General features: G+C 36.9%; 1 protein-coding gene across 3 annotated transcripts in view; it reads right to left on the bottom strand.

The window, feature by feature from the left end:
• OSBPL9 (oxysterol binding protein like 9) overlaps nt 1-24,293 on the bottom strand; it is a 176,015-nt gene that overhangs the window by 15,195 nt on the left and 136,527 nt on the right. Inside the window, exons 9-15 of one of the 3 annotated variants that reach the window (XM_058552391.1) lie at nt 19,894-19,932; nt 17,712-17,753; nt 16,301-16,391; nt 15,149-15,253; nt 11,496-11,655; nt 2,824-2,936; nt 2,573-2,691 (exon numbers count right to left, since the gene is read on the bottom strand). In XM_058552391.1, the coding sequence (XP_058408374.1) occupies nt 2,573-2,691; nt 2,824-2,936; nt 11,496-11,655; nt 15,149-15,253; nt 16,301-16,391; nt 17,712-17,753; nt 19,894-19,932 (669 nt within the window). The remainder of the gene's footprint in view (nt 1-2,572; nt 2,692-2,823; nt 2,937-11,495; nt 11,656-15,148; nt 15,254-16,300; nt 16,392-17,711; nt 17,754-19,893; nt 19,933-24,293) is intronic. The other 2 variants (XM_058552392.1, XM_058552393.1) reach the window with 2 other exon arrangements.

Raw genomic sequence — 24,293 nt, 5'->3', positions numbered from 1 at the left:
CCTGCTTATATCTTACTGTTGTTTTAAAGACGAAGTGAGGTAAATGGGATGTGACTTTATAGAATTTCAAAACACTACAAAGTATTTGGGAAAAAACTCTTTCTACAAAGTATCTGAAGTAAGAAAATATTTTTATAAATAGGAGAATGAGATATAAATTTAAGGCATTATTGTAATAATACTTTAAAATGCATAAAAGGAATCAAGATTTCAGAATCTGTTGGCAATCACAACCATTTGTCTGTGCCAATAAAGATTTCTAAAATAGCTAATTTTTAACATATTTGGTAAAAAATAACAATTATTATAATATCATTCATAATATAAAAAGCTATTACAGCTAGAGACCCAAATATGGATTATCTGGCAGAGGAAATTATGTGAGCCAAGAATTACAAACTTGACTGTGGCAGACACTTTTGGCTGCCTATGCACACACTACTTCATCCCTAAAAACAGAGCTCTGATTCAGTTCAGGTTTAGGCTATGGGTTGCCATGAGAGTCACAGGGCCCTCCCGGATCTCAAGGGATAAATGTGGATTAATCTAAACCAATCACTTAACCTCCCTTGCCAGTGACTGGCTCAGGCATGGACACATGCTTAGCTTTGGCAAATGAGATTCAACTGAAAGTCTGATGGGCCACTTTAGGAAAACAATGTCCTTCCTAACAACAACAAAAACATCCTTGAAAAGAAATTATTTTCCCGCCTCTTGACATATTTGTATAAGGACGTGATAAGTGGAAGTGTGGCAGCCATTCTGCAGTGATGAGGAGACAAGCCTGAGTATGAAAGTCAGCATGCTAAGGATGGCAGAGCAGAGAGAGTGAAAGAACGTAGGTCCTTTCTCACATTGTTGACCCACTTAATCAATCAATTCTGGAACTACTCTACTTTTGGACTTCTCATTATATGAGATAATACAAGCCTAGTAATGTTCAAGTTACCTCTAAGTGGGTCTTCCATTATGGGAAACCAAAACCAACCAAGGTGGAAGACACAGAAAAGAAACATATTATAGATGCTAACATCTAAAATTAAACTATAACTTTCAAATTTGAAGTGACAATTCTGCTCTAGCAATTATGCAATCTAATAATCAGTGAAAACATCCTGGGGGCAAACTTCTGCAAATATTCTCTTACCTAGAACATTCCTGGGAAGTATGTTGGATTCCACAGATTAATGCTATCCTTGTGTTTCTGTTCTCTTTTAGATTTGGGGTAAAAGGTTTTATTATAGACACTTACTAGAAAGTATTATGGATTAGTTTTTTCCTTTTTTTTTTTTAATTTTTAATTTTTTGTGTGTGTGTGTGTATGAGGAGGATCGGCCCTGAGCTAACATCTGCCAATCCTCCTCCTTTTTTTTTTTTTTTTTTTTTTGCTGAGGAAGAGTGGCCCCGGGCTAACATCCATGCCCATCTTCCTCCACTTTATATGGGATGCTGCCACAGCAAGGCTTGCCAAGCGGTGTGTCGGTGTGCATTCGGGATCCGAACCGGCGATCCCTGGGCCGCCTCAGCGGAGCGTGCCCACTTAACCGCTTGCGCCACCAGGCCGGCCCTGGATTAGTTTTCTCTTAACAGCCCTCTAAATCTAAAACCAAAATGAAGCTCACTACTGACAAAGACTATATAGCACTGGAGTTGATTTGGTCATAACAAAAGTGAGAATCTTAAATTTTATTACATTTTTAAAGCTAAGTAGAATAATAATTTAACCAATATGAAAGCTACTGCAGATCAAGTCTTTAAGACCAGAGGCAGTACTGGAAAGATTACAGATTTTGAAATCACAGACCAGATTAGAATCAGTTCTGCCATTTAATAGGACTTAGCCAAGTTAAAACTGGAGTTAACAATAACACCTACTTTGAGTGCTATGGTGAGAATTACGTAAAAGGACGAGGCTTCTAGGACGTGGCAGGGATGTACAAAGGTACCAGACACCAGTCTCCTAAGTCAATTGGGCATTCTGTTTAGAGCGTCAAGTTTACATTAAAATTCAAATCCAGCCCATAACAATCGTATGGCTCAATGTGTATCCTACCATTTTCATTCACTACCTGTTCCAGTCCCTACAACAACCCTGCAACGCAGGCCACTGTATATCCATCCTGCATGTGAGAAACCTAAAAATCACAGAGGAAGAGGCTTGCTCAAGGTCACATGGTTTGGTAATAGCAGAGGCAGGATGCAAACACAGGTCCTCTAACTCCACGATCAGAACTCTGCTCATTTTGATTCTGTGCACACGGGACTGCTTTAAGTTTTGTTCAAAGCACTAGCCAAGCCTAGTATTATTTCTTGTTTGCCCCCAATAAAATCCAAATCTTAATCCATACAATGCATACATACTATTTCTATGAAATTATTCTAGCTTTACTTATTTCATCCAATTATAAAAACTTTCAGTTTATTCATTTGCACATATATTAAATAACAAGACAAAAGTTATCAACAGAAATTATGTCATTGTACTACATTTGCAGGCACACTCACCACACAATCACGAAGAATCCACACAGACACATAGAGACTTACAGCAAAGGCTACATCTGATTCTTACCTTAGTGAGATCCATTCCAAGCCTAACCTGTGACAAGAGATGCATGATAACGCTCTTGTGCTCCTCCACTGACCCTGCCTCCCCTTCATCATCTCTATCGTCATGTGAATCGAACAGCTCTAAAATAAAACAGATCTTCTTAGACTGATGTTACGCTGGGCCAATCAGTGCTGCTACCAGTATGACAAAAATTTTTTTTCCAAACAAATGTTTTTAAGAAGAAAAGAGTTAAATTCTCAAAGGTCACTTACCAGCATCACTTGTTCCATTGGACATAGAAGAATTAAGTGATTCTGTGGTATCTGGGCGCTTTAGACTATTTCCTGAGCTGCTATGTGTCAAGACTGAGGCAGACCCAGAGGAACTAAAAAAAAAAATTAATTACCTTAAGACTTTTAAGAAAGCAATTTAGAACCACACTAAGATATTACCCTATAAAGCTACTTAAAACCAACATATGCAGATAGCTGACAGAAACAAACTAGACTCTTACAGTTAGCTGGTTACATACATACGTACATATGCTTTCCAACTATCTTACTGTCACCCTCATTCTGAGACTGTAAAGTCTGATGATGACTGGATCTCTCGTCTTATGCTTTTTGCATAGTGTGCTGCTCAACCAAGCCATGTTGAAAGGTCACCAAAAACTAGTGAGACTTTGCCTCTGCATCTAAGTTTAAAACTAGAGTTCATTTTCTGATTTTGTTACTTTGCATAAACGTAGATACGTCATAATTCTTGGCAACAATTTCCAGAACCTCAAAAATGGCAAGTCTATTACCTAGTCTTAGAAATATGTGTCTATATTTCTGAGATCCTTTGATAAAAGCCCACATTGGTATTGACTTTTCCCAGTCATTAAAAAACTGTTTGAAAGTACAAAATAAAAAAGCATATTATTTCAGACAAAGTGGACTTCAAGATAAAACAGGTTAAGAAAGACAAAGAAGGGAAATATATAATGATAAAAGGGACACGCCACCAAGAAGACATATCACTTATAAATATATATGCACCCAACATAGGAGCACCAATGTACATAAAGCAACTATTAACAAACCTAAAAGGAGACATTAACAAGAACACAATAATAGTAGGGGATCTTAATACCCCACTTACATCAATGGATAGATCATCCAGACAAAAAGTCAATAAAGAAATAGTAGACTTAAATGAAAAACTGGACGAGATGGACCTAGTAGACACATATAGAGCACTCCATCCAAAGACAGCTGACTACACATTCTTCTCAAGTGCGCATGGAACATTCTCTAGGATAGACCATATGTTGGGAAACAAAGCAAGCCTCAATAAATTTAAGAAGATTGAAATCATAACAAGCATCTTTTCAGACCATAATGCTATGAAACTGGAAATGAACCATGAAAAAAAAGCTGGGAAAGTGACAAAAATATGGAGATTAAACAACATGCTACTGAACAATCAGCGATGAAATTAAAGGAGAAATCAAAAACTATCTGGAAACAAACGAAAATGATAATATGCCATATCAAACCATATGGGATGCAGCACAAGCGGTCCTGAGAGGGAAACTCATAGCGATACAAGCCCACCTTAACAAACAAGAAAAAGCCCAACTAGGCAACCTTAAATTACACCTAACAGAACTAAAAAGAGGAACAAACAAAGCCCAAAGTCAGCAGAAGGAGAGAAATAATAAAAATCAGAGCAGAAATAAATGAAATTGAGACCAAAAAAACAGTAGAAAGGATTAATGAAACAAAGAGATGGTTCTTTGAGAAGATAAACAAAATCGACAAACCCTTAGCCAGGCTTACTAAGAAAAAAAGAGAAAAGGCTCAAGTAAATAAAATTAGAAATGAAAGAGGAGAAATTACAACGGATACCACGGAAATACAGAGGATTATAAGAGAATACTATGAGAAATTATATGCCAACAAATTGGACAATCTAGAAGAAATGGATAAATTCTTAGACTCATACAACCTGCCAAAAATGAACCAAGAAGAAATGGAGAATCTGAATAGACCAATCACAAGTAAAGAGATTGAAATAGTAATCAAAAACCTCCCAAAAAATAAAAGTCCAGGACCAGATGGCTTCTCCAGTGAATTTTACCAAACATTCAAAGAAGATTTAATACCCATCCTTCTCAAACTATTCCAAAAAATAGAGGAAGATGGAACACTTCCTAAATCATTCTACGAGGCCAGTATCACCCTGATACCAAAGCCAGACAAAGACAATACAAAGACAATACAATTACAGGCTAATATCGCTGATGAACATTGATGCAAAAATCCTCACCAAAATATTGGCAAACCGAATACAACAATACATTAAAAAGATCATACACTATGATCAAGTGGGATTTATACCAGGGACGCAGGGATGGTTCAACATCCGCAAATCAATCGACATGATACATCACATCAACAAAACGAAGAAAAACCACATGATCATCTCAATAGACGCAGAGAAGGCATTCGACAAGATACAACATCCATTTATGATAAAAACTCTCAACAAAACGGGAATAGAAGGAAAGTACCTCAACATAATAAAGGCTATTTATGACAAACCCACAGCCAACATCATACTCAACGGGGAAAAACTGAAAGCCATTCCTCTGAGAACAGGAACGAGGCAGTGCTGCCCACTCTCACCACTCCTGATCAACACAGTACTGGAGGTTTTGGCCAGAGCAATTAGGCAAGAAAAAGGAATAAAAGGAATCCAAATAGGTAATGAAGAAGTGAAACTCTCACTATTTGCAGATGACATGATTGTATATATAGAAAACCCTAAAGAATCTGTTGGAAAACTATTAGAAACAATCAACAACTACAGCAAAGTTGCAGGGTACAAAATCAATCTACAAAAATCAGTTGCACTTCTGTATGCTAATAATGAACTAACAGAAAGAGAGTTCAAAAAGATAATACCATTTACAATTGCATCAAAAAGAATAAAATACCTAGGAATAAATCCTACCAAGGAGGTGAAGGACCTATACAATGAGAACTACAAGACATTATTGCAAGAAATCCAAGATGACATAAAGAAATGGAAAGATATTCCATGCACGTAGATTGCAAGAATAAACATAGTTAAAATGTCTATATTACCTAAAGCAATCTACAGATTCAATACAATCCCAATCAGAATCCCAATGACATTCTTTACAGAAATAGAAAAAAGAATACTAAAATTTATATGGGGCAACAAAAGACCCCGAATAGCTAAAGAAATCCTAAGAAAAAAGAACAAAGCAGGAGGCATCACAATCCCTGACTTCAAAACATACTACAAAGCAATAATAATCAAAACAGCATGGTACTGGTACAAAAACAGACACACAGATCAATGGAACAGAATTGAAAGCCCAGAAATAAAACCACACATATACGGACAGCTGATTTTCGACAAAGGTGCTAAGAACATGCAATGGAGAAAGGAAAGTCTCTTCAATAAATGGTGTTGGGAAAACTGGACAGCCACATGCAAAAAAATGAAAGTGGACCCTCTGCTATCGCCATACACAAAAATTAACTCAAAATGGATCAAAGACCTGAAACTATAAAACTCATAGAAGAAAATATAGGCAACACACTATTTGACATTGGTTATAAAGGAATCTTTTTGGATGACATGCCTACCCAGACTAGGGAAACTGAAGAAAAAATAAACAAGTGGGACTTTATCAGATTAAAGAGCTTCTATAAGACAAACAAAACCAGAATCAAGATGAACAGACAACCCACCAGCTGGGAGAGAATATTTGCAAAACATACATCTGACAAGGGGTTGATCTCCATAATATATAAAGAACTCACACAACTGAACAACAAAACAACAAACCCGATCAAAAAATGGGCACAGGAAATGAACAGACATTTCTCCAAAGAAGATATACAGATGGCCAACAGGCACATGAAAAGATGTTCAACATCACTAATCATCAGGGAAATACAAATCAGAACAACACTAAGATACCACCTCACGCCCGTTAGAATGGCTATAATCACCAAGACAAAAAACAACAAGTGTTGGAGAGGATGTGGAGAAACAGGAACCCTCATACACAGCTGGTGGGAATGCAAACTGGTGCAGCCTCTATGGAAAACGGTATGGAGATTCCTCAAAGACTTAAAAATAGAGATGCCCTACGACCCAGCCATCCCATTACTGGGAATCTATCCAACGAACCTGAAATCAACAATCCAAAGAGGCTTATATGCACCCCTATGTTCATTGCAGCATTATTCACCATAGCCAAGAAGTGGAAGCAATCTAAGTGTCCCTCGACTGATGACTGGATTAAGAAAATGTGGTATATATATATACAATGGAATACTACTCAGCCATAAAAAAAGACAAAATCGTCCCATTTGCAACAACATGGATGGGCCTGGAACGTATTATGTTAAGTGAAATAAGCCAGAAAGAGAAAGACAAACACTGTATGATCTCACTCATATGTGGAATATAAACAAAGACATGGACAGAGAAAACTGTACTGTGGTTACCAGGGGCAGTGGGGGTCGCAGGTGGCGGGTGGGCACAAGGGGTGAAGGGAGTCATATATATGGTGATGGACAAACAAAAATGCACAACCCAAAATTTCACAATGTTAAAAACCATTAAAACATTAATTAAAAAAAAAAAAGCATATTATTTTTTACAAGTAAATTTATGGTAAATAGCATTATCAACTGGTTAACAGGGTCTAAAGAAAGCTTCCTCTTATATTATTATATCTGTGATCATACTTACCCAGGATTAGTATTTGTATATTAATAAAAGAATAATCATGGGCCGGCCCCGTGGCTTAGCGGTTAAGTGCGCGCGCTCCGCTACTGGCGGCCCGGGTTGGGATCCCACGCGCACACAGACGCACCGCTTCTCCGGCCATGCTGAGACCACGTCCTACATACAGCAACTAGAAGGATGTGCAACTGTGACATACAACTATCTACTGGGGCTTTGGGGGAAAAAAAGGAGGAGGACTGGCAATAGATGTTAGCTCAGAGCTCGTCTTCCTCAGCAAAAAGAGGAGGATTAGCATGGATGTTAGCTCAGGGCTGATCTTCCTCACAAAAATAAATAAATAAAATAATTAAAAAAAAAGAATAATCAAAGGCTTACAGTTTACTTATTAAGTGTAAAAACAGAAACTAAATTTCTCACACCGTAGATATTTATAAAATGATATACATATAATAATCAGTTTTTTATTACAAATTTATAGGTGTGAAACATACTACGTATTCTAATTTAAACATAGTTTGCCAAGTCCTTTAAAACATTTATCTTATTTGAGACGCAATTCCAAAGGTCAGATTTGTTTGTGCTGTGTTTTTCCTTCTTACTCAGATTAGAAACCATATCTGGGCCAAGTGAAATGCTCAATAAAGCTCAAAATGGAAAAAATGGGATAAATTCTCATTTATCCATTTCATAATTTACCTTACTCAGGACAAAGGATTTAAAGCAAACAGTTAAAAAACAACAGCAACATTAACAAAAATGATATGCATACAGGAAAGGTTTATCTGCAACGTGCTAACTCGTATAGAACTTAATCATAAGATCATAAAAAACTCAAAATTTAAAGCTCTAAACTTAATTATAATAACAGAATCCAAAGTCTCATGGAGCACCTAGTATGTGCCAAACACTGTATGTGTTTATCTCCAGAACAATCTAACCTCCATAACAACCTTACAAGGTTGACATGATGATTCTTCTCATATAGAGATGCTCAACAGTTCAATGACTGGCCCGAGGTAACACAGCTGGTAAGTGAGCCATTTCAAATGTTTATCTGGCTCCAAAGCACAAGTTCTTTCCAACCTGCACTTTCATCAAGTTAATAAACGTGTAAAACTATACGGCTCAATAACCCAGTTCACACAGAAGCTGTCATTACTACAGGTCTTCAGAAACTGAACAGTGAAAGAACTTAAGCTTTCAAGTTCTCTTCCTTCAGATAGAGAGAGAAACAGTAAATAGAAACTTGACCTGAGAGTTAGAAAACTAGTGGTAGCAGCTGATGACCAGCAGGTGTTACAAGTTCAATGCCTACAGAGGTCAGACAGAACACATAAATATGTGAATAGGGCCAGGTTGTAAGATAAGATCGACCTGGAGCCAGCATACTCAAATTTGAAGGGATTTAAAGCCCCATTTAAACAATAACAACAACAATTCAAAAGGTCAACAAACACTGAGCTGGCCAAATAAAACATCTGCAGTCCCTACCAGTTTGGGAATCTAGATTAGGGCATAAAAGGAAAGCACGAAATTGAGGGAGAAAAGAAATCCAGAGTGGGTTAGCTGGACATAAAACTTAACTCTGGATGCCTTCCAATGGAAGCTCATGAACTGTGTACTTGTTATGGGATGGGTACTGGGAGAGCACAGAGAAGAAAGGTTATGAGGAGGGAAAAAGAGAAAAGCCTATGAAGCTGTAGGTGACTTCGTAGACGTGCCTATTTCAGGCACAACAGGAAATTTTAAAATTTTCTATTTAATAAAAATTTCAGGAGAATCCCTGAAACTGGGGCCAGAGATTGACTATCAGTGATGTTATAAGGAGGCTAACCACATATTATCAGGCTTCCCCTGAATATATAGTTATAAGCTTCTAGAGAATAGATAGATAGAGACCATTTTGATATATAATTGTACTCTGTTTAGAGTAACAGCTCATGTTCGGCATAAAAGATTGTCCTGAATTCAGTTTAAATAAAACAAAGATTGAATACTTCAAAAGTCAATAATAACCTTTACTTTGGAATTTTCTTCCAAAAGCTTATTTTCTTTTAACCCCACTACCATAAAAAACATTTAAAAAAATTAAAGCGAAATTTTTATTGGCAAACTGCTAATAATGGTTTCTCAATAGTTTATGTCCCCACATATAACACTGAGAAACAAACATGCTAAACCAAACCCTTTCTGCTACTCTGGCCTTCTTGACTTGTGGGTTCAAACCTCTCTTCCTTAACTGAAGTCTCATGTCTTAACAGTATCTGTTCACCTAGATCACATATATTTCACTTTTGCCCACATTCAAAAGCAGAATTTGATCCACTAAGTCACAAAACTTCCTGAAGGAACATAGTCATTGTCCTCATAAATTTTGAGATTCTGAGCAGTTATGATGCGATTATATATGAATACCGTATTTCGCAGTTCATGTGTACTCTTAAGAGAACTAGAGTCTTACACAGTATTTCTTATTAAAAAAAAAAAAATTCGAGGTCTAAGGACTGGCTGATGGTAATAAGCTTGCAAATTCACATATAATCATTTCCAACTTTGTAATGTCTTACAAAGCAAACCCCAAGCTACAACAATAGTATCAACCCCTGAGAAAGCAGAAGAGTTGGAAAAAATACCCAACAAAAACTAAGCCAACTATAAGTCAACAAATACAAGTAACATTAAAGCAAATAAATATTAATTTGCTTTCTATAACAACTATCATTTATTGAGTGCTTATTACATGCCAGACACTATATTAAACACTTGACTGACATTATTCTCATCTAAATGTCCACAGTGACCCCTTAAGTTGAAACTATTATTATCCTCATTTTACAAACGAGGAAACTGAGGGTCACATAGGTTAAATAACTTGACCAAGATCACACACCTTTGAAGCAAAACAGTTTTAGACCCTATTCTTTCTATGATTCCAAAATCCAAAGTCTTAACCACAGCAACTTATATGCCAGTATAGCTAAAAAATATTTTGCTTATCAGCTAGCATGTAAATGACCTTACACATAAAAGCCTTTTCTGTACAATGGTACATTCCTAGCTTTGATTTAATGGTATAAAATAGGTCAAATATTTTCTAATGAGGGAACATCTATCATCAATATCTGTCAAAATCTGCCTGCTTAGTATCTTTGGAATCCAGACTTCCCTCCATTCCCATGCTATTACCTCAGCTCAGATTATCAACATTTCTCAATTTACTACCCACGTCTGGCTGGTCTCCCTACGAGTAATGCAGCCCCACTGCATTCAATTCTATGCAAATCTATTTTTCTAAAATCCAGACCTGACCAGCAACTGCCATCACTCACCAGAAAATGTTCAAAATTCGTAAAAGGCTAATGGACTTTTTTACAACATGGCCCTTGTCAACCTCTTCTGTATCTTTTTTTAACCACTCCCCACAACTTACGCTACAGCCACACTCAACACTTAAGCTCTCCAAAGAAACCAAGCTCCCCTTGCCCCCAGGCCTTTCTTCACAGGGTTCCATCTCCATGAGAAATTTCCATTTCTCCCTCCTCTCCTCACTCCCATGTCCCTTCTCTCTACTGAACCACATTTCATCTTAGGATGACATCCCCTCCCTCCTCTGTGAATCCTTCCCTGACTTCTCAGGACTTCAAAACGCTCCCATGGCTCTCTCTGTGCTTATTCTTACGGTCCTATGTATTCCATTGGATTAGAAATGTCTGCTTGTTCCCCCAACAGACTGTAAGCTCACTGAGGGCAGAGACTAGGTCCTTTGTGTAGTGCCTGGCTTATAGGTGTTGTCTATCTCCACTCTCATACAAAAACGAGTACGGTAACTTCTTATTTGTATAATACTTCCTAGCTGGCTCACTCTCATTTGACCCTCTCCTAATGCTGGTGCTACAGAAATAACGCCCAGAGTGCAATGAACAATATTGGCATGTTACTACAGCTGATGCTAATTTATTCCACTTCAATTAAGTCAGGAGTAAAATCAACATTCTCACAAAACTGGCTTTGCTCAATAAGCCAATTAAAAATAAGCTGTCTTTTTTGCTTTTTCCAAATAACAACTTATAAGGGAGTCTGTCATTAACAACAGTCTCAAAATCAAATTACATTTTTAAAAATCAGAAGAGAGCCGTTTAAATACATACTTAGTTCATCTACTTACTCTATTAAGCGCTTTGGGGATGAGCCACTTTGATGGAATTCATCAGCATCATAGAATTCATCTTCACTGCTAGAATAGGAGAACTCTGGGACTGTATTTGGAGACAAGTTCACATGGCTTGGAGAAGTAAGACTGCTACTAGGTGGTGAGTGCCCACTGCCTGGGAAGTTAAAAGGCTTTTAATTAGGGGACAATGTTGGTAATAGAGGGAAGAAATTAGGGAGATGGGGTTAAAGCAGACCTTTCTAAAATCAAGAAAGAGTTAAGTTGGTAGAAGTCTCTACATTACATGTAAAGAAAGTCAACATTTAAACTAGACAAAGAAAAAGGTAAATCATGTTACAGAATGGGACATAGCCTGTTAGACAAATGTAAAAATGCTATGTCACCATTCTATAATTATCTTTAATATTAGGAAGGGAGCTCTTTTGATTATAATTACACTGTGTAAGTGCTGGTGCTGGAAGTCCCACAACAGACACCAGCACCAGCGGGAAGCCAGGGCTCTTATTTTATACTGTATATCCAGATACCTAAAACAAGCAGCAGTGAGCCAACGGGAATGCCAAATGAAATGAATGTTAAAATATTGTTCAAGATACCACATCCATACTAGTCGGTATGTTCTGGCAGTCACATGAAAACACAGAAGCTCTGCATGAAGCCCTGAGTGCTCATCATCCCAACTCCTCACTTCTTCTCCACCTAAGTCAGGCACCTGGGGCTCAAAGGCAAAGAAAACAGAGAGCTACTAAGGGAAGAATGCAGAACAAGAAAGCACTAGGAGGAACATCTTTCTATACTTAAACAGTCTAACAAAGGAAATGAAAATTAACAGAGATCCAAAGAAGACTACTATCTAATCTCTGTGATGTTCATGTGGTTCACTGTCTAGTAATAAAGTAATAACAATAAAAGTATCAAACAGAACAATGGAGTATTGGGGGCCGGCCCCGTGGCGTAGCGGTTAAGTGTGCGTTCTCCGCTGCTGGCAGCTCGGGTTCGGATCCCGGGCAAGCAGTGATGCACCGCTTATCACGCCATGCTGTGGTGGCCCCCACATAAAGTGGAGGAAGATGGGCATGGATGTTAGCTCAGGGCCAGTCTTCCTCGACAAAAAGAGGAGGATTGGCATGGACGTTAGCTCAGGGCTGATCCTCCTCACACAAACAAAAAAAAACAACAATGGAGTATGGAGATCAATTTAACAAGTGTTTACTGAGCATTTAAGGGCTCTCAGGCAATTTATGCCAAATTGCTACAGACGGCTGGCAGAGAATAAATTTAAGTCACTGCTGGCAATCTAAAAGCCAAAGCCAGAGTTCTAAAAGAAATTGAGAATTGTAGCAATAAAAATGAATGCAGAGCCACTCATGGATTTTGAGCCCATTCCTGTGTCTATGGTTCAATAGTCAGGGAAAGAGCACATTCACCCACCACACTTAGCTGCCCGATTCACAAAGATATCTTTGAAATGTAACACAAGACATTTGCCACCTAAAAAAGTAATGCTTATTGTGGAAATTCCAAAGATAGTTCATCTTAGCAAATAACTTTAAATTCTCTTTTATTTTTTTCCGCCAATAGCAGCAATAATATGCGAAAGAAACGTTTGGGGGGGGGGCCAAAGAAGTGCAAATGATTAAGTAACATGCAAATACTCCAGGTGATCACACAATTGAAAACGTGTCCAAGAAGAAAATGAGTTTGAATGGGAACTGCAAACAAAAGAACTGAGTTTTCCTTAAGAGAGCAAACAATATTATTTCTTTTCTCAGTTGCTCCTTCATTTCTTTTTTATATTAGTGAGAGAGGTAAAGGAAAGAAAGGTGGAGAAGATCAAGAAATTAGGTTGAAAAATCAAATAAGACACAAATTAGATACTAATTTAATTTTTAAAATTTCTTCAAATCCACCTATTCTAAAATGTATTTTTGAAATTTCTTCTTCTGAAATAATTTATCCTAAATTATTATTTATAACTAATTAATTATCCTAAAGTTCAAGTACACAAGAAAGAGCACTCAGTTGTTCAAAGTTCATAACTAGTTCTGTATATCTCCAAATAAACAAATTTTGGTTGTATTTCAAAACTGACATAATCCCTTCTTATAAAAAACAAAATAAAACACAAGTACTTTCTGAAATTGAACAAGAGGTGATACAGGTAATGAGATACAGAAAAAAGTCAGCCAAAATATTTCAACCTCATTACTTAAATTGCTCATTATTTACATATCAGCATTCCCAAGAGCTTCAAATAAGAGCGATGTTTGTTGCTTGCTTTCTTGCAAAATTCAGAAGACATCTGTCCATGCTATTAAATATGAAAGACCAAAGTAACAGCATCAGCGCCTTTATTAATTCAAATCTCAAAATGGGCTAAAATCACAAGGTAACTTTTCACTCAATAAAAGTCCCTCCTAGGGAAGAGATCTTCGGAGCAACAGCAGGCGCTGAGCTCCCTGTTCCTCAAGAGGGGTTTTGGTTTTGGCCTCCAGGTATAACAGGAACAAAGCACTAACTCTTCCCTTGAGTCCGTTTCCACATGTAACTCAAAGTAAATCTAATTAGTCTTAAAACAAGAAATAAACCTAATACTAACGTTGATATCTCTGTAAATTAGAGAAAAAATAAAGACTATATGTCTAAACAAATTAAGAAAATGCAAATTAAAATGAAGTATCCTTTTTTTGCCTATAATATTGGCAAAGGTGTGAAAGATTGATAAATCCATCCTAAAAAAATACATATGTGCCAAAAGTTGCTGTATAAGGATATTCACTAAAGTATTGCTTATAATAGGAAAATAATGGAAACAACCTAAACGTCCATCAGTGGAAAAACAGGTAATACCTGCTCAGGCAGCTGTAAAAAGAATGTTGTAGACCTAAATGTAACATGGAAAGCTCTCTAAACGTTCTCTGTTAAATGAAAAGAAAAAGTCACAGAAACACATGATCTTACTTAGGTTAAAACAAAAACAACAATAAAAAAACACGATATAGGGGGCCGGCCCCGTGGCTTAGTGGTTAAGTGCGCGCGCTCCGCTGCTGGCGGCCCGGGGTTTGGATCCCGGGCGCGCACCGACACACCGCTTCTCCAGCCATGCTGAGGCCGCGTCCCACATACAGCAACTAGAAGGATGTGCAGCTATGACATACAACTACCTACTGGGGCTTTGAGGGGAAATAAATAAATAAATAAATAAAAAATCTTAAAAAAAAAAAAAAACACGATATAGGTATATATGTACATACATGTATGCAAACAACAGAGGGAAGAGTAAAGAGGACTTTCAGCTTTTGTTCTCTATGACTTTGCACTGTCTGATCCTTTTTCAATAAGAAGGTATACAAGTCTAACATGAGCAAATTTTTTAAAAAAGTTAATATAGATCTTCAAAATAAATCTTAGGACAAACAAATAAAATCCTCCAATATTTTATTTTATTTAAATTTTAATTATCACTAAAGCTTCTGGTTCAGTCACAAAGTTAACCACTTCACGTATGGAACTGTAATGGTAAAACTATGATATCACCAACAGAACATACAAGACATTTCTTCAACCTTTTTCTCATCAGTAATCAAACACAAATCTTAAATGTAAATGGGAGTTATGAGAAGTAAAGAAGATACACAAATCTGTACCTGTACTATTTGGTGTTGGAGTCTGATGATGTCCCAAGGTAGCTAATACAGGTCCAACTGGTAGAGAAGATGGACGCTGCTCCGACTTACACAACTGAGCAGGTTCTAGGAGATGTGAACATATGAAATAAGTTAAAGAAACAGTCCAAACACAACTCTATTAACTGCAGTTGTCTGGGATTCAAAATCCTCAAGATCAGTAATTTTTCAAACTATACTCCATTAAGTCAAGTTCCATGCTACTTCTTCTTTTTGACCTCCTATCCTTGTTCAACTCAGTGATATGCTACCGAGTACTAAGACACTAGGCAGGATATCAAGAAACCAGTCATGGAAGGCCAATACCTTAGTACAACTGCCCTGTAAAAACAGCAAACGCTTCTTGTGATAAAGTGTTTCCAAGCATCAAACTACATAAAATCTGAAATGGGCACAGTATCTTCCTCTTTAGCCCCATAAGAGATATTAAGCTCATTCTCTTAAGCAGTAAAAACTCACAAAAGGATTTAACATACTTGTAAGTATTTTACAAAAGGATTTTCTTTTTTCCAGTACAATTTCACACTGAACTAAGTCATCACTGAGAACATGCAACAAAAAAGTAAAAGGAATCAGTGTATCTGGGTGTTGGTCCTAAACCCTTCTTTGCCAGTTTTTAAAAACTGTTTATTACTCTATACTTAAAAATACACGTCTACCTAATCAGTAGGCATCACAAATTTCATTCTTCTCTTTCTCATTATCTTCAAGTCCACCACGAAGAAACCATTTGTACTCTTCAGAGCTATAACATATACCCCAAAATAGAACATTCCTGGATTACCTTCAGGCAGATCAACGTATATTAAGTTTTCCTTGGTAGCTATGAATCCTGGGTCATAGGATTCTGTCCCACCAGCTATTCGAAGCCTTAGTACATGTTTATCCTCCATCTCACTTTGAAAACCAAAAGCCCTTTCCTTGTTCTTAGAAAGTCCCAATACCAGAAATACTATCATCTTTTTCCAGTTCATTTTTAGCTCTATTATTTTTTTTGTGATTCCTTTTACTTACTAAAAAAAAGAAAGAGCCCTTCAATATTACTACAACAGCCATACAAATTAAGTTTTTCCTTATCAATGAATCTGTGAAACATTTTTCCAAATACTATACCTGGAGGTAAGGCAGTCTGGGAAGGCATTGTGTTGATCACAGGTTCCAAGGGACTAGGTTGATATATTGCATCTACAGGATTAATAGTACTCTGAGATTAAAAAAAAACAACAACAACAACACAGTATAGTTATTTTTAATTAAATGCCCTTCCGGTGCTGACCCTCCCAAATGTATGAAAAGCCCAGATATCTGACAGCAAAGTCCTGAGGGTAGCTATATAGATACACTGGTCAAAATACAAAGAGGAAATAAAACACCTTTTCTATACAACAGTCTAAGAGTTTCTTATTTTTTAAAAACAGTATAGTAAGGAGGGAAAATGAATGAATCCCTGTCATATAGAAAGGTAAAGCTAAATGGAAAAACTTGGAAAACAGTTGTAAAATGGTATAGGAAGATTTCAGGAAGCTAAAAAAATAACCTCTCAATTCAAGTCAGTGCTTCTCAAATTCTTAATTCACCAGAAATACTGTTTCTCTGTCAAAGACAGAGAAATGCTCTCTCTTGCTTTGGTGTCAATAAACATTACACCCACAATTAGCTAATGTACCTGCACCATTAGGATCTTATCTTTCCATCCTACACTACGGCCACCTCCCATCATTGTGTATTGCACAGTATGGGCAAATCTAGTTTTAGGGTCACTAAAGACAAAGAGATGTATCTTCTATTCAGGGGGTGTAGAGAAGAAGGCTTTTTTTTTTGAGGATTTAGACGGAAAAAAATACTCAAACATGTAGTTACAATCTTAGAGGAAAAAAAAAGGCTAGATTTCTGTGATTTCAAGCCAAGAAACTACTCTGCCAGCATGACGGCATATTCAAAACAAGACTCCATGATGCATTTTTGTTTGGAGGAGAGGGGATTTTAAACCAAGGTCTCTGGCAGAATAAAGTCTAAATCACTGTTTACAAGACTACACTAGACAAAACCCAAGAAATAAAAAGTTCTTTAGCTTTCTCTGATCTGGAAAACTAAACTTCAAATATATATTAGGTAGAGCTTATAACAAGTACTGAAACAGAATTAGAAGAGAAATACTTTGCTGATGAATGAACCCAAAAAGTATTGACAAAAATTTAAAAGTGCCTAACAATGGAATCTGAGATAATGGTAAAGTTTTTGTAGCATTCTAAGTCTAAATTAAACTCTCTGCATAAATATTTTAAAATTAAATCAGATCTCTTAAATCAAGGTATTTGAACACAAGAATTCTGATTCTTGTCACTACAACAGTCCTATCATAAATATTCTGATTGGAAAATAAAGAACACTTAGAGAAGAAACCCTGAAAACAATCATTAATAATCCAAAACCTAGTAAAGTGAAGTGGGAAAGGTTTTAAAGGATTGGGAAAAGCACAGAAGCAGAAGCTTGGAATTTTAATTCCTTAGAATCTTTGCTCTACCAAGGACTTGGCAAGTCTCCAATCTGCTGTGGGCCTCCCAGTCTGTAAAATGAAGAAATATCTGGATTATACGGTCTGGAAGGGCTTTCTGGTTATTACTTTATGATTCTATTTTCAGATACCAGACCAGGCCATAATAACTAAGTGTCTCAACAATTCCTGGAGCTATTCTTAAAATAAATTCCTTATTTTTACATAGTGGTTTTCTCCAAAGGACTCCAAGTGCTTTTTATAAGGGCAAAATCCTGCCATTAACACTTTGATCCATAGGAATGAGAATATAGTCCCTCCTTATCCCCACCTATGATATAAGAAAAAAATTACTGAATTTAACCTTTTGTTTTCCAGATGAAGTGTTCTATTAGGCTTGTCAACCAAAGAAAATGCTTTTAGACTTTTGTGACATTAATAAAATTCATATATATGTATAGCTACCATTTATGAAGTATTATGAGGGTTCAGAGGTTAAGTAAGACTCAGAGGTTAAGTAACTTGCCTAGGGTCACAGCTAGCGAATGGCAAGGCTGGGTCCTAGCAGTCTAAGGCTTAAACCATAAATACTTCCTTTCTTTTCTCAAAATAAAAACTCTTAAGGAAAAATGCTATAGTCTCTGATCAAATGATTCAAATGTTTGTTTTCTACAAGTTTAGATTTTCTATGAGTATACACTTTCTAGATTTTTTTTAAATTTTATTTATTTTTATTTTTTTCCCCCAAAGCCCCAGTAGATAGTTGTATGTCATAGCTGCACATCCTTCTAGTTGCTGTATGTGGGACATGGCCTCAGCATGGCTGGACAAGCGGTGTGTCGGTGCGTGCCTGGGATCCGAACCCGGGCCGCCAGCAGCAGAGTGCGCGCACCTAACGGCTAAGCCATGGGGCCGGCCCTCTAGATGTTTTTTAATTGCAAACGATCAAACATTTTTGGTATGCTTTATAAAACTCCGCCCATTTTTTAACATAATAAAAAGTAACTAATTTTGCCTTGAGGGAAAGAGATAAAAATAACTGCCAATATGATTTTCCTTAGGGTTTCTGGGGACCATGAGATGCTAGACAACATCTTCAGTCTTTTTCCATGAGGCTTACAATCTTAATTGATATCTCAGGAAGAGACATATTACATTATACTGTATTTATATCACATAATAGTATTACATCACCACGGCTCAAACTTTGAACTCACACTGTGAGAAGAGAAATAAAAATTCCAATGTGTTTAACTCAAATTTCAAAAACGTTTCTCTTATCTCTGTTTTCTTAAGAAATATGCAAACAACATAGATACTTAACTTTTTTTAAATTTTAAACCAAATATAAAGATAACATGCTCATCCTTTCAAGTATAATCATGAGATGGTTTTGAAGATTTACAAATGGGTTTCCAGATCTCAGACAAGCTGGCATTTGCAAAGTCTGAAGACAAAAGGAAGAGGCTGCCTCCTACTTCACAAATACAGTCTCAACAGAAGTCACTCGGTTACCATCAAACTAGGGTAGCTCAAAATACAAAACTTCAAACTCTAACTTTTATTTCCAGCTAGGAAATACTAACAATACAATTTTCTTTTCTTTTAGAGGAGAAGTTGAATATAAGGGAATTAGTAAAAAGCCAAGGAGGAGGAAAGAATAAGAAAATGGCTGTAAGTGAAAGAATTCATGTTGCAACTTGTTCCAACAAAAATGCACAATACACCACAGTAGCAATGATAGTTAATACACAAAATCTAAAAGTAAAAGATAAGAAAATAATAGAAACCTACAAACATATTTAAACAGATTAAGATATGTTTCAGTATTGTATCCCTCCCCATCTGCTTTCATCTGAGAAAAAAAGAAGTTTGACAAGACATGTAGCATCCTAAGTTACACCTTATTTAGCCATAAAAGCTGCATTTTTATATCATGATTAACCCTTCAAGTTAACACATGCAAAGTGATTCGATCTGAACCAACACTTAGAAAAATTTAAGATTGACATTTCCCCTCCAAATGATTGCTGAAAGATGGCCAACTTTAGAAGCTCAAGGAAAATTGCAAGAGTCAACAACAAAAAGCAGTGAGTAGGTGAAAAGAGGAATTTGCGTTGAAAAATGAGTAGAAATTCAGGCTTCTCCTGACATGACTGGTTATAATGCTCTGCAGAAGTAAAGGGAAACAAAAAGATTAGATTAAACTTACTATAATTCCATCTGCGTGCTTCTCCGCATTACACTGGTCCTTAAGGAGAAATGTTAAAAATATTAACTTCATTCTTTCATTTCAGTAACTCCTTGTGTGCTTTCTTCCCTACTAAGAAAGCTTATTTTACTAGGAAAGTAACAATGTTAGAAAACTATTTCTCTGCTTCCACTAAGATGTTAATTCCATTTATACATTCCTAGCTGAATGTAATTCCATCACTGGCTACAAGACAACCAACACTAACAGCATGGCAATTAATCTTCTACAAAGGCATTTAATGAAGTTCATTGTAGAAATATCCTACTGAACTGTGCAGTCACGTTGGTACCAACAATTAGAAGCAGACATCTAATTTAGGATGGAAGATCTTGAATATTTCTGGGTTTGAGTCTATAGTAAATTATGCCAACTCCTCACAACCCCCAAACTCTTAGTACACTTTAACAGTATGACAGTCATATACTCTTAAAAACTCAGGCTAGACACAATTTCCCATATTTTGGCTACTGGCTCCAGAACTATACTAATACTTTTCTAAATAGTCTGATTTTGTTTCAGTAAACATAATCACTGTATCCATGGAATGATGATATAGGGGCTAACACCTACTACCTAGCAGGTATTTTATATATGTTAATTCATTTACTCCACCAACAACACTATCAGTTAGGTACTATTATTATCCCCACTGGATAGATGAGAAAATTGAGACAGACAGAGGGTAGGGAGCCAGGGTTCCAATACAGGGGTAGTCTACTTCCAGAACTCATGCTCTTAATATGTTATCTTGCCTTGCCTCTCCAAGGATGCACTTGAGGAAGACGGTGGTGAAAAGTTACCAACACATATTCCTTCCCATAACCATAATCTACTAGTGTTATGCAGACAATACATTTAACTTTAAATAAAACTGTCTACAGTTTTAACTCTATACTATCAGGAAGTTTTCAAGTCTTAATAGATCCCAATATTTGGTCTTGGTTTTAAATACAAGGGCCAAATTATATCTCATTTATCTATAACTTTTTCTTTAACTACTGAGGTTACTCAGAAATCTACATGTTAAAGAGTCAACCAAGAGCAATTTGAAGATTTAGGGATAATTTTTTTAAAGTACATTTGCAGAAAAGAATTTACATACCAGGCATGAAACAGCTATCCTTAGAAAAGCATGCCTACAAAGCTGGCCTTTGGCTGGTGTCTGGGAAACTGTATTTCAGGCAAGTTCCCACTACCCTAACTTTAAGCGTGGCTCACTGTGCCTAAACTGTTAAAGCAAACAATATGGTTTATACTGAACACCCACTTTCCTTCTAGAAGTCTGGAATTTCAGTAAGTGCTAGGTAGAGAGTGCCTACATTACAAGCCTCCAGTAAAAACCTTGGGTGTTGAGTCTCTAATGAGTTTCCCCAGTAAACAACATTTCACACATGTTGCCACAATTGGTTGCTGGAGGAATTAAGCATATCCTGTATGAGTCCACTGGGAGAGGACTCTTGGTAGCTTGTGCCTAGTCTCCTCTGGATTTTGCCCCACGCGCCTTTTCCCTTTGCTGAATCTGCTTTGGATCCTTTTGCTGTGACAAAGCATAGCTACGGGTAGGACTATACACTGTATCCTGTGATTCGAATCCTCCAAGCTAATCATCAAACCCAGGGGTACTCTTGGGAACCTCTGACACAGTGCATATCCTTTGCATATCCCTGAGAATAACTGCATTCTGATATCTACATAATTCATGTTGGAATTTTCCCATTTACTTGCACGACTGAATTAACTACATATTTAGAATATCCAAAGTCAATAATTCTTAATAGAAACAGCTGAAAATAAATTATTCAGAATAAAACAGATATTAAAAAGAAAGTTTCTTGCTCAGATGTATTTTAATTTACTTTTAGCTTTCCTTTATTAATTTCTAAACATTAAAAATTGATTTTTCCAGGGGCCAGCCCAGTGGCACAGTGGTAAAGCGTGTACTCCGCTGCAGCGGCCCGGGGTGCGCAGGTTGGGATCCCAGGCGCGCACCAATGCACCAATTGTCAAGCCATGCTGTGGCAGCATCCCACATAAAGTAGAGGAAGATGGGCACGGATGTTAGCCTAGGGCCAACCTTCCTCAGCAAAAAGAGGAGGATTGGCAACGGATGTTAGCTCAGGGCTAATCTTCCTCACAAAAAATAAATAAATAAATAAATAAAATTGATTTTTCCAAAGGATTTCTTAGAAAGAAATATTATATACACGTAGTAGATTGAATTTTCCAAAAATGGCCCCAATAAGAGGTACAGTTCACGTCCCCTACCCTTGAACCTAGGCGGGCCTTTGTGACTGCCTCTACCAATAAGTATAGCAGAAGTGACTACATGTGACTTCTGAGACTAGGTCATGGAAATACCACACACTTCTACCTTGTTTTCTTGAAACCCAACCACCACACTGTGAGAGAGCCCAAATAGCCATGAAGGGGACCAAATGGAGAAGAACCTAGGCGCCCGGCCCAACTTCCCAGGAATGTGAGTGAGCCATCTTGAAAGTAGATCCTCTGGGCTCCCAATCAAGCCACCATAGGTGACGCTGCATGAAACAGAAACAAATCATAACGCCTACCCAATCTGCAGATTTGTGAGCAAAATAAATGACTGTTGCTATTTTAAGACACTCAGTTTTGGAGTGGTCTGTTATGCAGCAATAGATTACTGATACAGTATATTACATTTTCTAAGAAAACCACCATTTCTACTTCTGGTATAATTTAAAATAAACTTAAATATCTGATAACTTTTTTCCCCAAAATGTTCTCAATTAATAATGCACGCTATCTACAGGATATTTTAAATTAGGGTTTACTGTTTATTATTTCTGTTACTGTTGTAGTTTGTCTGTTAAGGCAGAGTTAAATCTACATGAACCCATAGACTATTAAATGCCTTACTATCAATCCATTCCCATCATGGACTTTAGGGATTTTGTTCTATTACTTAAAAAGGCTTAGATTCATTTTTCTCCCTCTCTCCTTCCACCTTTCTTTTTTTAACACATTTTTTTAAGTAAACCACAAGTTGCTTTTATCGGAGTCAGCTAAAGCTAAATCTCAGGTATTACTGAACCAGAGATTTGACTGAATTCAATAGGAATTATGTTAATGAAACAAAGAAAAGGGTCTAATGCTACTTCTCACTTAAATTATACCATATGTTTTTCTGGTTACAAAGCCCTCATTCCTTAATGCAATGGCTATTCTCTTTTTTGAACACACCAGCATGACTGAGATCTGGAAATATGATAGTGAACAAAAACATCAACACCACATAATTTGGGAAGACTTTTGACCAGAATTAGACTCCAGTATTTTTAAAACCATGACTACTAACAAAATACATGAAATATAACCACATCTTTCTAATGAGGCAATGTAGTCCAGTGAAAATTCTCTTAATTATGTACCTATACACTTACTAATTATATGAAACAAAAAATAAACACACTAGGTGATGAAAGAAAATTTCTGATTCAAGTTTGGTGAGATTCAAATGGGGCTGGGATGACATGCAAAAAAATAAATTTGGACTCCTATCTCACACCACAAAGATTTAACTCAAAGTGGATCACAGGATTAAATGCAAGAGCTAAAACTATAAAACTCTTAGAAGAAAACACAGGAATAAATCCTTAACGATTTTGGATTACTCAATGATTTCTCAAATAAGCCACCAACGGCATAAGCAAAGGAAGATTGGTAAGTTGGACTTCATCAAAATTTAAAATATGCATACTTCTAAGGACACTATCAAGCAAGTGAAAAGACAATCCACAGACTTGAAAAAAAAAATTGCAAGGGAAGGGGGCTGGAGGTTGGGTATAAGGGGTAAATGGGCACATACATATGGTGACTGACAATAATGTACAACTGAAATTTCACAATTATAAACTATTATGACCTTGATAAAATAAATTTTTAAAAAAAGGTCACTGAGGGGCCGGCCCGGTGGCGCAAGCGGTTAAGTGCGCGCGCTCCACTGCGGCGGCCCGGGGTTCGCTGGTTCGGATCCCGGGCGCGCACCGACACACTGCTTGGCAAGCCATGCTGTGGCGGCGTCCCATATAAAGTGGAGGAAGATGGGCACAAATGTTAGCCCAGGGCCGTCTTCCTCAGCAAAAAAAAGAGGAGGATTGGTGGATGTTGGCACAGGGCTGATCTCCTCACAAAAAAAAAAAAAAAAAAAAAAAGGTCACTGAACATTTTCTATGTGTCAGGAACAGTTCTTGGTGCTGGGGATACAGCAATAAACAAAAAGAAAAAAAAATTGCAAATCATGTTATCTGATAAGGACTTGTATCCAGAATACGTAAAATCACTCTTACAACTCAATAATAAGATAAAAAGCCCAATTAAAA

This window comes from Diceros bicornis, chromosome 13, assembly GCF_020826845.1.
Source record: "Diceros bicornis minor isolate mBicDic1 chromosome 13, mDicBic1.mat.cur, whole genome shotgun sequence".
NCBI lineage: Eukaryota > Metazoa > Chordata > Mammalia > Perissodactyla > Rhinocerotidae > Diceros > Diceros bicornis.
This window is presented reverse-complemented; position numbering and strand designations above follow the sequence as displayed.